This window comes from Phaethon aethereus (assembly GCF_964289735.1).
Source record: "Phaethon aethereus genome assembly, chromosome: 16".
Classification (NCBI taxonomy): Eukaryota; Metazoa; Chordata; class Aves; order Phaethontiformes; family Phaethontidae; genus Phaethon; species Phaethon aethereus.
Genome location: NC_138592.1, coordinates 52,266 through 67,682, shown reverse-complemented (window position 1 = coordinate 67,682; position 15,417 = coordinate 52,266). Strand labels below are relative to the sequence as shown.

Sequence of the window (15,417 nt, the reverse complement as noted above, 5' to 3'; positions counted from 1 at the left end):
TGTAACAGTGAGGAATCACTATGGCAAGTCACAGCTACCCTGTGCTATGCAGTGGAAGTAGGGGCACAGAGCTGGCTCCAGGCACTTGTTAAGATTTTACTGGCTTCCTGGCACAGCAGTCCAAAATGCCATAGAGCAGTAGCTTGACTTGCGATTCACTTCATCTACACAGGTAATTTTCAATGAGAGATTGACTTACTGTTGTACCTATTGGCCATAAACAAAGTCACTCATTGGGCTACACCTAGTTCACTTGTACCTGGAACCCAGCTTTTGGCCCGTACCTATCCTCCCGTAGAGGGTTTAAGTAAGCTTTACCAAACTTGAACTCTGAAAGATGACTTCCTGACACACAAGCTATAGTGAAGAATTCCTAACTCTTCTCAAGTTAAACATACCTTTAGACTTAAGATTACCCTCCCTTTAATTCCCAAAGACAACTTTCAGCAAATGCAAAATATCAGCATGCAAAAATATCATGTATGTTGAGCTGGGCAATTATCTCAAGGTGTTTCTCAAATGGCGCTCAAATTGGACACCACCCAAATACTTTTTGAACATTTCCTATGCCTCATTTGGTCACTGTGATTTACCAGAAAAGGAAAAATGTTGGAACAGACTTTGCAGCAAAGAAGACAATGCTAAATTACATAAATCATGCAACTCATCCTGACTACTTTCTAGTATCATGGTTGCAGTAAGGAGAAACACCACTTTGAAAGTCCACTGTATAAGGCTTTCAATGTGTAAAAATGAATTTATGAATGTTTGTGCAGAGACATCTGGAGCCAGAAAGAATTATTTCCAAAGAAAACCAGACAAAAGTCAAACAAACAGTCTGAATAGAAGGTAAGATGCTTTTTTTTAATAACATGGACACTCACAACAGTAAATGAAGAATCAATTATTCCTCGGTTTATTTAAAATTACAATGTAAAATTTTAATGATGTGATGTTGGTAACACTTTATCACAAAAGTGAGGAGTTTGTTTTGCTAATTTTCTCATTCTTTTCTTATACAACATTTCTTATGACATTTCGTTCAATTTATACACACACACAGAGCATTCACTGTGTGTCGTCTTGTTAGTCAATCACATTTACCATCTTAAAGGTCTTGATATCTGCAAACTTATCACAGGAGAAATTAACAAGTAGATGTTTGGGACCCGTCTCAAAAGGAATGAGTTTGAACTTTGTACTGGATTTCTCACTGGCTTTCAGTGGTGGTATACTAAAAATAGGACACAAAAGGAAAAAATAGAAGCTGAAAACAGGCTTATGCATCATACTTGAGTTTCTTCACTAACTCCCATCTTAAGTAAGAATTCCTATCAGTTCAGTGTAGGATGGCCTTGAAAGGACCATACAGGACTTGGCTATCTGATATGCATTTAAATACCCAAACCCATGCATTAAGGTCTCTCAAATACATTACGCAGTGACCCAGATAAGCACACAAAGGGGTATATACTAGTATCATATGAGAGAAAACTTCATGCAGAACAGAGGGTGTAAAACACATCATTCAATTATTAAAAAAGAATAATCTGAGACCATGAAGAATGTTACCACAGACTCCTGAATTAGAATAGATTATAGCACCAAGAAAACCTCAGTGTTTACAGAGCAGGAAATTCTGAACGGAAGTTAACATGTTTTAAGCCAGTATATTTTGTAATTCTTGGAAACTCATGTTTATGGTTTTCCCAAATAACCTTACCCTGTCATATTTTCTTGTCTTGCCTGAGGATAAAGTTGTATGATAGACAACATGAGGTTGCTAAATCCCTCTGGAGAGCTTATAAATTATGAGATAGACCACTCTTAGTTGCTGAAGCATAAATGGCAATTTTAAGTTGCTGTGTATGTTTGTGTGTGTGTGTATTCAGTTAAAGAGCACAGTCCCATATCCAAGGTATTTTTTAGAAATAACTCCATTTTCTAGCATATGTTGAAATTTGTGTGCAATTTTGAATATGTACAAAGTGGGGGACAGTCTGAAACTTTAACCTTTCTGTTTCAGTTGTGAAACGCTGAAGGAAAAAGACCAAGACAATATACAAATTCATCAAAGCATAAAAATAAGAACCTGGGATCTATAGTAAAAGGAATCTATTTCATTCCAGGATTCTCCTTCACCATCTCAACACCATCTTATAGTTTCTTGACTCTGTTTATTGATCTCTTAACATAATTATTTTGTAGAGTTCTGAAAGTAGAACTTGAAAAATCAGTGTGTCTGTAGTTTTTGTTGTGGAAAAACTTCTTTTTTCTTTTTTTTTTTTTAATTTAAAACCCCATCCCAACCCAAACTTTTATTGTGATATTCACCATTTTTCCTATTCTCTTCCTGCCTGCCTCATGGATTTCAGCTGTGTTCAAGTTCCAGGCCTTACTAAAGTAAATTCAATCATGTAAGGAGTAGCTTAGTCTGTTCTTTAAAAGCAAAGCTCCTTAGTTGTGATGTATTGTGTCTGTAATAGCTATTCATGGAGCATACTTGGGGTTGTACTTTTCAGAGGTACCACCTATTGAGATCACAACTTGTGTCTGTGTTCATTTTTGCTTCCAAAGCTGGGACACTGGTGCATCTGCTTTTTACATGTATGTCTATGTCTTTGATGTAAACACAAATTGATTAGAAGGCTGCACACCCAGACTGGTACCTGCAGTCCATTTAATAAAGTGGGGAAAAAAAAATAATCCTGGTTAATATATGCTGTAATTTGGGTATAGTATAGACAGAAACAGTCATGTATCCTAATGTTGGCCCTATGATCAGAACAAGAAGGTTCAGCCTATCTGGCCTATAGCAGCATAGACAGCCTCAGAACAATTTACTGCATAGGTAAGCATCCATTTTGTGGGTGTCCTGATAGATAGGCAGGAAAACAAGTTCTGTCCAATTATGACAGCAATTATTTGACCTCCTAAGCTACGGAGCCTAAGCCTAGCCTAGATGAGGAGATGGTTCAAAGCTGTGTGCTTCATTACAAGATACTACATTGATTGGCCTCCCAGATTACAGCAAGAAGAAAATGCTGTCTCATCCCACTGTTCTGTTCCAAGTCAGCCATGCCTATGTTCTTGCTCATGTATCTTTAACAGCAGGAAGGAGGCATTTCTTGTACTTACTCTATCTCAAGGATTCCTCTGAGTAGGTCATTGCCTTCTACCTGCAGCACACAGTCCATCACTTCCGTATCAATAGGATTGGTAAATATCACTTCCACATCCACTTCTTTATTCACTTTTGCTTCACCAAGTACCTGTGCAAAGAAAAATGCTTGAAAGGTCAGGTTCTCAGTATTTTCTATCAGAGCCTTCTTAATTGTGAGAAGAAGAGATATTATGAGATGCTATGATGGACCATGGCAGAATGTGAGCTGAACATCTCTTTCGGGGAAAAAGGTGCTTATTAGAGCTCATTTTCCCCTTTCTCTGCCACTGCAGTTAGAACAAAGGGACAGCAATTTACCTGTATGTCGATGGCAGGATTGTCCAGGGTGATGTCTCTTTGCACTAGCACTTGAATCCCACCTTCTACATGACATAAAGCTGTTACCTGGATTGTGTTGTCTGTAGTTAACTGCTGTTGATACTCAGTATATAGTATCTTAATGGGAAATTGTTTTTCTGGAAGAAAAAAAAAGAAAAGAATTGATACACATTTTTACAGGCCCGCAGAGTTTCATACCTAATATTAGTGTTTTCCTTTTATGCTGTGTCTGGGACTAGGAAGGCCTTCAGCCATCACTGCCAAACTCAATTCATGCAAATGTATGCATTTGCTGTAGAGAGAGAGTGATTTCTTCAATGTTATCCCTCCTCCACTCTCTGCTACTATATTGCCTGGCTTGTTTTCTTCCCAATTGCTCAATCCCAAAAGATAAGACAGCTGGAGTTTACAGAGTTTACCAGTGCCCCTTCATTTGTTACACATTGTCATGGTCCGATAGGCCTCATCAGTCCTATTTGCTCATGATATGGTGAGACGAGCTGAATGACACCTTTACATTTCTTTTATCTTTCCTAGCCCTATCTGCTTTTTATTATCACGTGTTTTTACAGTAGTTTCCATGCTGTAATTAAAATTAAGGAATACTGGACGTGAAGGGATCTCCTCTGACTCTGAATCCAGGCAATTCCACATTTTTGGCCATTTGTACAATAAACGTCAAGTTCAGAAGAACTGTAGAGTAGCTGTGTTGCATGCAAACACTCTGAGCCACAAAGTACTTTCCAGCAGTATACAGCAGATGAAAAACACAAGAAAAGATGTCACCAATGCAATGTCCCACAGAAGCAAGCAAGAAAATGGGGGTAATGTGAATTTCCTAGATTTCTCCAATAGCAATGTATTTGCTAACTACAAATCCTAGCAAACAGAGCATACCTCCAGAAGAGGGCAAAACTCTCTTCAAATGGTCCCTGCCATCAGGTCTGGGGAAAAACGTCCCTGCTAACTGTAACTTCAGCCACTGGTTTAACACAGCCTGTGTGAGCACAAGACACCACAAGGCGCCTGCATGACTGTAATGCATTTAGGCATATAAACTCTGTTTTCACCATGAGTCTAATTCGTAATGCTTTAGAGGAAGCTGATAGATCCCAGCTCCAGAAGTCAAATTACATATTAAAGAAATGAAATATTATTTCTGTTTCTCATTAGTGACTCAAAGCTTAAGATTAATACAATATAGTATCAGTTGAGAATCAATGATCTTTCAGTTCACTTTAGAGACGCTGATATATCTATTATCCCAAACTCCTAATGGTAACTTAATTTCATCTTTCCAACAATACGCATATTTAGGTAGAGATCCTTTACTCCTCAACAATTCTTTGATACAAACTTTCTTTTCTGTGGCGTTTAGCAGGCTATTTTCAGCGATTTCTATGCCTCACACTTTAATTCCATTCCAGTGTGCTAATGGATCAGGCTTCTTGTTTCTGCTGTTAGCCACGTTCTCTTACCTTTCAGTAAGGCCCCTCGTAATTGACCAGAACACATTTAGTTGGAGCTGATTTCTCTGCTTTTATGTTGTCCTTATCTTTTTAATGCAAATTTTGTTAGATGCAACTTCATGTTTACTTACCATCTTCTCTTTACTCCTGAGATACATTTTCCAAAATGTGAATAGTACTTAAGGAAATGATGGTGTGAAATGTGCCTTTTTAATATGGTTATAAGTGCGATGTAATTTTTCCCCCCAGCCTTTTCTGCATAGAAATTTAAGATTGTGGTTTGTTAGAGCTTCCCTGTCCCCAGTTGACCAGCTTCTAATGCCCATTTACTGGTAAAACAGTTATACGTTTATGATTAAAAGTTGTTTGAACAATTACCTTCCTTAGGAGACAGCGTGACAGATATGGAGTCCTTCCAGATCTCACGAACTGGTCTTCTAGTGTACAGAGTGCTCCAAGCAGTCATATTTATGTGAACAGTCTTAGCATTAGACTGTAAGTTTGCAAGAACCAGAATTAGATTGAGGTTTTTGCCAACTTCTAATGGGCCAGCCACCTTGAACTTCCCTGAGATGTCAGGCTTTTGATCGATTTCCTGTGGTGTTGGTGCTGTAGGATCAAATTTATCCTCAAGTCCCAGCTTCTTACGGGCTTTTTTAAAAATAACTCTCTCTTTTGTAGAGCCTGTCAGAGAGAAACATGAAAATCATCCTCAACAGTTAACATGCATCTCTTATTTCACATGATTGCTAGAGACAAGCCAGCAGAACATAGTGTCTACTTACAGATGAACAGAGCCTCTGTTTTCCACAGCCACACCTAATTTTCTGGATCTGCAGTCAGTAATATCACTGCCCCTCTAATAGAATTTTTTTTTAACACAGAATCTTAAGTTCAAAGTTTCTCACACTTCCCATTTCTATCCCTTTTTATGGTTGCAATATTTAGAAATGTAAATTCTTACTTGCTATTACAGAAAACACCCCTAATATAAGTGAAAGCTGACAGCACCGTATGGTGGGTTGACTCTGGCTAGCAGCCAAACATCCACTCAGCCTCTCTCTCACTCCCCATTCCTGCAGGATGGGGAGAAAACAGAGGGAAGAAACAAAGACTCATGGGTCGAGATGACGACAGTTTAACAGCGAAAGAAAAAACTGCACACAAGCGAAGCAAAAAGAGGAATACATTCACTACTCCACATTGGCAGGGAGATGTCCAGCCACTTCCTCAAAAGTAGGGCCTCAACATGCATAATGGTTGCTTGGGAATACAAATCCCATAACCATGAACGCCTCCCTCCCCTTTCCTCTGCCTTTTGTTGAGCTTTTATTGCTGAGCACTAAGTCATATGGCATGGAATATACCTTTGGTAAGTTTGGGTTAGATGTCCTGGCTGGGTCCCCTGCCAGCCTCTTGGCCACCAACAGCCTACTCACTGTGGCAGGGAGGGAGGAAGGAGGAGGGAGAGAGAGAGAAAGCCTTGACACTCTGCAAGTACTGTTCAGCAATATCCAAAACATTGGTGTGTTATCAACACTTTTAGGAAGGCAGCTATGAAGAAAGTTAAATCCATCCCAGCCAGAGCCGGTACACAATGGAAGCTAGTTATTTGAGCTCTACTTTATCATGCTTTTTACCCTTCTGATACGTATTTCCAATAGCAATGTTAATTCTTTGCACTTGCAAATTCAGTTCATGATTGTAATTTTTCCTGTACTATCAAACCCAAAGGTTTGACAAGTTTACATGCTGTTTGACCCTTTGAAAGAGTTGCTTCTCTTGGGTCTAAGCATTGATTTAGCTTAGGTTTCTGTAATAGGCCTTTCATCTGTCTGTCAAATAACTGGGCTGTAGACTAATTCTCACAAAGCAGAGGCACATTAGCAGTAGGCAAGCAGAACAGTAAATGCTTTATTCAGAGGTATTTGGACTTGCCTTATATTAAGTCCCGCAAAGCAGCTTCATATCAGAAAGGGCAAGGCAGTATTTTTTACTCTTTACCTTCTCTTCCCTCTTCTGTTAGAACTGAATAAACTGAGTATAAATTTTGCTCCCACCTTATAGATGCCCAGAATTTCCCACTAAGAGACTCCCATCCTAAAGTTTATATACGTTTGGGAATGAAGCAGCTATATAACCAGAAGAACCAATGTTTTTATTTACCTTCTTCATATTTATAATCATTGGTGACATCTACACGATCATCTCTACCAACTGCCTTTGTGCTGATGAATTGGCCAATTATGGTAGACTTAGAGAATATTAATGTTTTCTTTCCAGTTGCAGGGTCATAATTCCAGTACATACAGTCTGCATTCACTTCTGCAAATACAAATGGGCAGTCGTAGTCCAGATCTACATCTCCTTCTTTGATGGCATTCCGTGAGGCAGGACCACACTGATAAATTCCTATGGCGTTGAGAAAAAATAATTTAGGCCTAATTGACTCTTTGACGGTAAGCAGATTACTAGACTGATATTTATCAATGACTCCTGAGTTGCCCAGTGCTGTTGTCCCATTCTAGCCCTTTCATCCACATACACCTTCATTCCAGGCTAATCATCAATGTGTCTTGTGTTTATTCTGAAGGTACACTTGATATTTTATAGTATCCCTTGATTTTCAATAGCTCTGGATTGCTACATTGGAAATATAGGAATTGCTGTGAAAGACTGCTCCTAGAAGTCTAGTTTGTTTCTTGGCGTCCACAGCTGATCTGAGGCTTTTCTAATCCGAAAGATAAAGTATCCTCTTCTGCCACTCTATTTCTGAGCAGCATGAGAAATTACTTTTACCAAGGTTTTACTTTTTTTTCTGCTCCCTGAAAGTGACTGACTTTACAATTTTTCAACATTATTTCTGAAATAAAATCTGTGTACCTCCACTTTCTTCTTGGGGAGTTGCATCCAGAACTTGCCATCCGCTGTATGAGGGGCCCAAGTCATTGCGGGAAAACCAGCTTTCATTCCAGACATGGAAATTCCTATGTGCAAGGATGAACAAAGTAAGCTACTAGAATGTGTTTCTAAATTCCTGTTCGTATCCATTACTCAGTTTTCTTAGTTAAATGTATTAAATTCCTTAATTTGCATAGGTTCTTATCTGAGACTGACCACTTTCACTCTGATCCTGACTATATTAACTAGAAAGGAGCTGAAGATTGCATTGTGGAACAGACATAAATGTTCAAGGGCAGAAAGCAAATTTGTAAAATTATACAAAATGTCTTGAGACTGTTTTTCTCCAAAAGTTCTGAGCATGTGTATGTCCTTAGTTTTAGCTGGTTTCTTTATAGCACAATGCTACAGATATATTTATCACTTATATTTAGAATGGGTCCAGAACCAAGCAGAGGAGTAAACAAGGCAAAAAGTGAGGGACTGCACCTGTTCTTTGCTGAATGCAAGCTTGTTTGAATTGCATTTGATGCTTAATAGTGGCAATAATTACATTATTTTCACTGCAAATGATGTCACTGAAAAAAAAAAAGTCAGGGAAGCTGGTTCTGTTGAACTTTTACAGTTTAACGTGAACTGTTTTCGAAGAATAGTTCCAAACTAAGTCAAGTCCCACTGTTTGACATTTCCAGTTTAATATGACAAATTTTCAGTCATCTGTGGCATCATAACTGTAAGTTTGCCTGCCCTGGCTTCAATTTGCTGTTGTAACTCATGTCATAATTCTCTGTTCAACTAAGAAAGTGTAAAAACACTGAGGTTTGTAGTATTAGTTTGTAGTATTTTTTATTGGTCCTCTGTGTGTGTAGTTGTTTCTAAGGCTGGTTTTAAGAAGGTAACAAAGCATTTGTTGTTAGAATCTATACTCTGCACCTGAAGACTTCATAGGCATTGATAGGTCCTACTATTAAATATCGTAGAGCCTTACCATATGCTGTCAGCTGCCCTGTCCAAATGATTTCCAGAAGCATCATAAAACTCATCCACACGCAGATTGCCATCTGCATCATGGGCAGAACTGAAGTTTGTAATTGTACGAGTGGGAATCCCCAAACATCTAAGCACTAAAGAACAAATAGAAAACCATAGTCAGAAAGCAGTATTTCTGGAATATGAAATTTCATATAATGTACTAATGTCTTGAAAGACTTTCATGTAGGAAGTATTATTAGTGCTTCTTTTAACAGAATCAGTGCAGTGTCAGTTATGCGTATGACATAAAACATACCTGTAGTCAATACTGCTGCAAAAACCCAACATTGTCCATATCTAACAGGTTTGAATCCTGATTTCTTCCAGTTTTGCAGGATTTCACCACTTCCAGTCCAGCTGCTTGGGCTTTTCCCACCCTCATAATTTCCACTCCAGTTTCCTAGCAGCACCCCATGGTCATCATTGGCGTTGACCTGTAAATATATTCACTAAATTTATGATGGGATAAACTGTTTACAACAGATGTAATAGCAGTAGGGGAACATGCAGGAGAAAAGCCTTGAATGATATTTTAGTGGACAAAAGCCACTGCTTCATACAGCTGGCCTTCAGAAGAAGCCATAGCTTTTCAGGGAAATGAAATATATGTCCTCTCAAGAAATTGAGAGCTTTTAATCACTGTTTCTCTCACTGTTTCTCCAAGTACTGTAGTACCAGGCAAGAAGGCAAACACAAGTTTTCAGTGAACCTTCCTGACATGAGGTGGCAACTTTACCACTGTATGATTGAATGGCGCTTCAGCAATGTATATCGTGCAGCTAAGCTTTCAGAATGTGCCTGGATCATGATGTAGTAAGCCCTCAGCAAATTTACATTAAATTAGGGGAAGTGGCTAACACAACAAATGGGGCGCAGTCACCTTGAAAATCTTGGGTACTGTGTCAACAGCAACCTCACAAAGTTCAGGAAGAAAAGGTGTGGATTTCAGAACTTGTGGCAGAATAACCCATGCATTGGTACAGGCTGGGAAGCAGCTGGATGAGTGGCAGCCTGTCTGAAAGGGGTCTGGGAATTACAGCAAATGGCAGGTTGCATTTGAGCCAACAGTGTGCTCTCCTCATAAAGAGAAAGGCCACGCTATGCTGCATAGTGAAAAGTGTGACCAGGAGACTGAGGGAAGCTGATAACCCTCTTTAATTAACCCTAGTGAGGCTGTGCCAGGAATCCCGTCTCCAGTTTCAGGTCCCTCAGTTCAAGGGGATGTTGAGACACTGAAGATGGCCCAGGAGGGAAGGCTACCTAGATGGTCAGGGACCCTGGAGCACACAATCTACAAAGAGAAGTTGAGAGCACTGGGCTAGTTCAGCCTGGTTAAGAAGGGTATAAGGGGAATGTGATAGTGGCTTACAACTACTTGAATGGAACATTCAAGTTCCATGGAACGTTCAAGTTGTCAGAATCCAACTTTTCTCTGTTTTGGCAGAGGCAACAGCAGAAAGTTGTAGCTTGGGAAAATCATATTTGACATGAGAGAAAAATTCCTCACTAAGAGGGGAGTGCAGCGCTGGACTGGTCACCCAGAGAGGCCATGAAACCTCCATCCTTGGAGATTTTCAAGGCAGCCTAAGTCCACGGCTGAGCTGATCTAGTACCACTTCAAATGGAAGGTTGGACTAAAGACCTCCAAGGGACAGGTCCCTCAATGTACCACCCCATGTCTTATACTTTCACTTTGACTGCTGGATATGAAAGTGATAAGTTTCAGAAATACCACAGATTAGATGGCCATCTAGGTGTTTCTCTGGCCCACATTTCTGGTGCATACAAACAGTGACCTAAAATTTTCTGAGAAGTGTCTTCATACTTACTTTCACTAACTACTTTAAATGAATAGTTAGTAGTTTGGACTTTTTGAACATGTTGCTTACCATTGCACTGAGAACACGGCCCAAATATTTGGGGTCATTTCGGTGAGATACATCTGTGGCAGGATCCTGACGATAGTTTAAGCTTCGATCCAGCATGGAAAGGCAAATATTGAGAATATCTCCTTGAAACTGTGTTATAGAAATAAGTCAGTGTTTTGGAAACACAGATTACTCTCCTAAAAATCAGGATAAGTAGAGCCACATAAGTGTTTAATGTTTTTCTTAACCACCGAATAAAGTGCTGCAGCTCAGTGAGGAATTACCATATAAAAATGCAGCCTCAACAAACTGTGAAGATTAGAACTCAAAGAGCTTTTCAAAACTTGGAATCTGTGGACTTAAGGCCAGGACTTTGCCTCTCAGCTTTGCTACAGTATTCTACTACCCAGCAGACAGTAAGGTTTCTGCTGGCTGCACCTCTGAGTCCTAGGTCATATCACTGACTAGTCAATTACAAATCCTCATATTAATCAGTACAACAAGGCTTGGCACGAGTTCTGATTTCAATACCAGACTCCTGCTCTTCAGAGGTGTATGACTGCGATGAGCTGGAAAAATCAAACCAGCCCCGGTCATCCAGTTCACATGAAAACGAGAGCACAAAACACTGTCTGGTGTTTCAGTGCTGCATTTACCTGGCCAAAGTTCCATCCAAAGCTGTTGATATGATTTTTATTGCCCGCAAAAATGATGCCAAACTCTTCTAGCACATATTCCTCACACTCAGCCTTGTTAGGCATGAACACATCATCACCTGAAAAGCCAAAGCAGAGGTATGTACAACCACAGCAAGGCAAAATAAAACAAAACCTCAGGAGCCTTGGTTTCCATCAATAAGAATGCTTGTAAATATCCACCCTTTGTTGTTCTTGCTGTTATAAACAGATAGTGAAACTCAGGATTTCTTATAATTAGAGAAAGGGGTGGGGGGTGTCTGAGTGAAGACAGAGGTATGACACTGTCAAATCTGGGAGAAGATGGCAGCTGGTAGATATGTCTCTCTTCTTGGTTCTACAGAGACCAGATACTTCTAAGCTTGTGCAAAAGTAGGGAAGCTCTGGCAAAAGCAGAACTTTATCTTCTTAAGCAGAACTTAATCTTTTAGGGCAAGGAGCTCTCCAGTAAGTACATGACACAGAGCTGTTTTTATGTACCAGAGGGTCCTAAGAAACTGTTAAATCCTTTTTTTTTCTCACTGATACATTATGTGGTGAATGTTCAGCCCCCGTATTAAAGAAGTATAGATCAAATGGGGAAGCTGCAAATATTAATGAACCTACAAGCAACTTAGTTCTTTAAGGGGAAAATCGACATGTTCATACCTGAAGACCAAGGGTTAAAGAGCAAAACAAAAGTGCCAAGGCTTGCTGGAGAGGAGCTGCCACCTGAAGCACGTTGGACACTCAGCTTGTAACGTCCAATGACAGCATTAGGTGGGCTGGAAATGGAGATGCTCACAGAGTTGGAACTGGTAGACTGTAGAACTGCACTCCAGCTCTCCTTGCTCACTGTGCTGGAGATACCAAATGTGGCCTGTGTCTTAGCCAGCTTTGAGGGTTTTGGACCTTTTAAGGAAAATAAACAACATTTTTTTCCCCAGCTTGCTGAAATAGAGATTTAGTCATCAACAAACTCAACAGGGATGTGACCCTGCCCTCAGATGAATTTATGCCATATGTTGGAAACTGAAGGAAGCTATCACTGCTAGCTGAGACGGCAGTAATACAACAAGCATCTCAAACAGTTCCATGGCTATGTGAACCAGCATGTTGGCTCCAAGGTATTATCTTTCTGCCCTATAGCACATATCAGGCCAAAAGAATGTCACGAGGCAGCATTACTTTTTCTGTGAAAGAAGTTGGGAGCCATACCTGTTTCTGCGATGAATATTAAGTTTTGCTCAGGTTGTTCTGTTCCATTGAAGGTGACAATGAAGGCCTGTCCTCTCCTTACAATCAACTCGTTGCTAGAAAATTTACTTGTGTGGTGATCTCTTGCATTTTCTTTCAGGTGCCAGTTGGTGCTTGGCTGCGTTGCAGCTATGAAAAAGTGAGAAGAGCAAGAAAACTTGAAGGTGTGTGCAAGGAGGAAGGAGCATGGACACACTGTTCAAGAATTGCATGTTACTTTCTACAGGTAACTAGTAGCCATGTGAGGTTTCCATAAAAAATGGAAATAATTTATTTGTGAGCATTTTATTCTTTTTTTTTTTTTGAGAGACTCCACCTTGCATTGAGTGTTAGAGATTATCTGCATAATTAAATATAGAAGGAGTAGTATATCTGGTACTAAAGAAAAATCAGAAAGGCAACTAAGAGGAGAGAACCCTGAGGGGATTGAGTACTTGTGAGTTCCTTGGATAAAGAATTTGGCTGAACTCAGCTAATTTTTTTAAGGTGTCATCCATTCCAAGACATGGTATTATACTAACAGAGGCACAGCCTTGATGCCTTTGAATAAGAAATAAAGAAATCTGAGTGAGCTGAGGAACACTTCTGCATTTTAAACCATGACATGATCTCTAGCCCCTCTTACGTGTCATGTACCTCTGATATAACTGACAACTGCTATCTGTTGGAAGCACCTAATAAGAATATGTTTATGGACGCTGGGCTGTCATTCAGCAGTGGGAGAGATGGCAGAATTGGAGAGAGAACACTATTGAAGTAATGCATGTGAAATAATATGTGGCAGAAAGCTCTTGCATGTGAACTATGGCTTCAGTCAGAGGCTGAGATTGGTTTGGCTCGGACATCATCAGAGCCTATGGAGGGTTCTCTAGCAGAAGATAGCTCAATGGTTTAAATGAAGTGCAGAAGTACAGAAGAAAAAGAGATTTTTTTTTTTTTTTCCCTAAGGGCACTGTGTGCTTTTAAAGAAATATTTTTATTACTCCCCATCCTCCCCCCCCACCCCATGAGGGAGGACAAGAAAGAGTAATAGTGTGGTCCTTAGTAGTGGAACACAGCTACCCTGTGCCATTTTTGAGTAAAAAACCATTATCCCATCTTCAACCAGATTTATTAGTGTAAAGATTTTTTTACACTATGATCTTAAGTTTACCAAGTTTAGGCAAGCCTTGAAATAACTACATTAGTAGTCTTGGCAATGTAGTCACAGTTCAAATGGGGGGAACACATTTTTTACAGTATTGAGGTAAGCAGCATGTACTTTGATTTTTTTCAGGAACATACCTACTTTAAAAAAAGCAACATCTTCAGAAGGTTAGCTATGAAGCACATCTATTGTTGAATGAACTGAGGGCGTGGGGAGATTTGTCTTCAGAAAAGCCAGGAGTTATTTGGCAAAGTTGGAAAAACAACATGGGACCATTTACGATAATTATTAAACTGGTCAATTTGCATATGTATGAATATTAGCATGTAAGAAAACCCCCTCCCCTCACTCCAACAAACAAACCACCAAAAACCCCACCCCTAATTTTTGTATCCTCTCTGCCTTAACTACAGGTTTCAACCTTTGCTCATTGTAGCCTCCCTCAGCCTTTGCAAAGATACCTTCTTCAAATTCTGCTTTGCTTCTTTCTTGGATTTCTCAACCTCTCATTTGCACTTTTCTGACAACTTCAAATACCTGCAGACTTACCCTTCCTTCCTAATTTGCAAAATACAACATTTTTACATCAGATAATATACCTGTTCTCTGAAAATGTCATTCTGATAAGCTTGCTTTTCTCATGCACACAGTAAGTGAAAAAATGCAATTCCTGTGAAAATCCTTCTCCTAACTTTTGATGGAAGAATTTTCTCTTCCTTTTTTTGCCTTGGATCAAAGCTCCTTAGAGAAGTAGTGATCTTGCAGTGTCCACACAGAACTGAATATGAGGTATGGATGTAAGAAAACAACAAAGCACCACAGAAGGGGCTTCCCCCTTGCTCACCTTGGCCCATATCTGATCAATACGTCCTGTATAAGCAGCTTCTGGAGCTTTCCTCTGAATGGCCTCCTCTACTTCTGTTGACTCAAGGAATGGCTGGTGCCTTTCACTTCTTTAAAAGTGTAGGTGTAAAGTTGCCTGTTTGCAATATTTCCTGTGGGGGTGGAGCCTTTTTTGCTCCCCAGCCTTTATCTGAACAATGGGGCTTGAGGATTCATTTTCATTCATTTTTCACTCTCTCAGTCCCCACATCCTGAGCTCATTTCCTTGCAACTTAGTATCTGAAGCTTGGACAACAGTCTGGCCACCTGTTAGGAGTCTCTTAATGTATTTAAATTTATAAGAATTTCAGCATTTAGTTACTTTTCTTGCTGTTATAATGATAAAATTATAGGAATAGCATAACTCCTCCTTGCACCACATTGTTTTTAATTTGGAATATTTCATGAGCAATATTTACAGTGACTTTTTCTTTAAGTTCATTCACTGAATCCACTGTTTTCCTGGAGCTGTTTGTTTGCGGTTTTTTCCACTGCATTGTAGTAACTGCAAAACAATAAGCAAGCTATTGCCTCTGCCCCAAATTTAATCAGGCCAAATTTATCGAACCAATTTTTATTTTATCACATAATTGCTGTTTAACAACATTAAATATACAAGTGCTCCATGTCATATTTTCATGACACAGTACAGAGATGGTAGGTAAGTACATTTGTGACGTGATAA

At 39.6% G+C, this 15,417-nt stretch overlaps 1 protein-coding gene across 1 annotated transcript; it reads right to left on the bottom strand.

Annotated features, from left to right (window-relative positions):
* Nucleotides 1-1,086: 1,086 nt before the first annotated feature.
* Nucleotides 1,087-14,704, bottom strand: LOC309410670 (protein-glutamine gamma-glutamyltransferase E-like; the record flags this gene model as incomplete). The annotated part of the gene is made up of 13 exons (XM_082007115.1): nt 1,087-1,234; nt 3,139-3,272; nt 3,482-3,639; nt 5,350-5,655; nt 7,138-7,383; nt 7,855-7,958; nt 8,861-8,996; nt 9,161-9,338; nt 10,794-10,922; nt 11,429-11,547; nt 12,116-12,358; nt 12,665-12,898; nt 14,695-14,704. 13 exons carry the CDS (start codon nt 14,702-14,704, stop codon nt 1,087-1,089), a joined length of 2,145 nt encoding a protein of 714 aa, XP_081863241.1.
* Between the last annotated feature and the right edge of the window lie 713 nt (nt 14,705-15,417).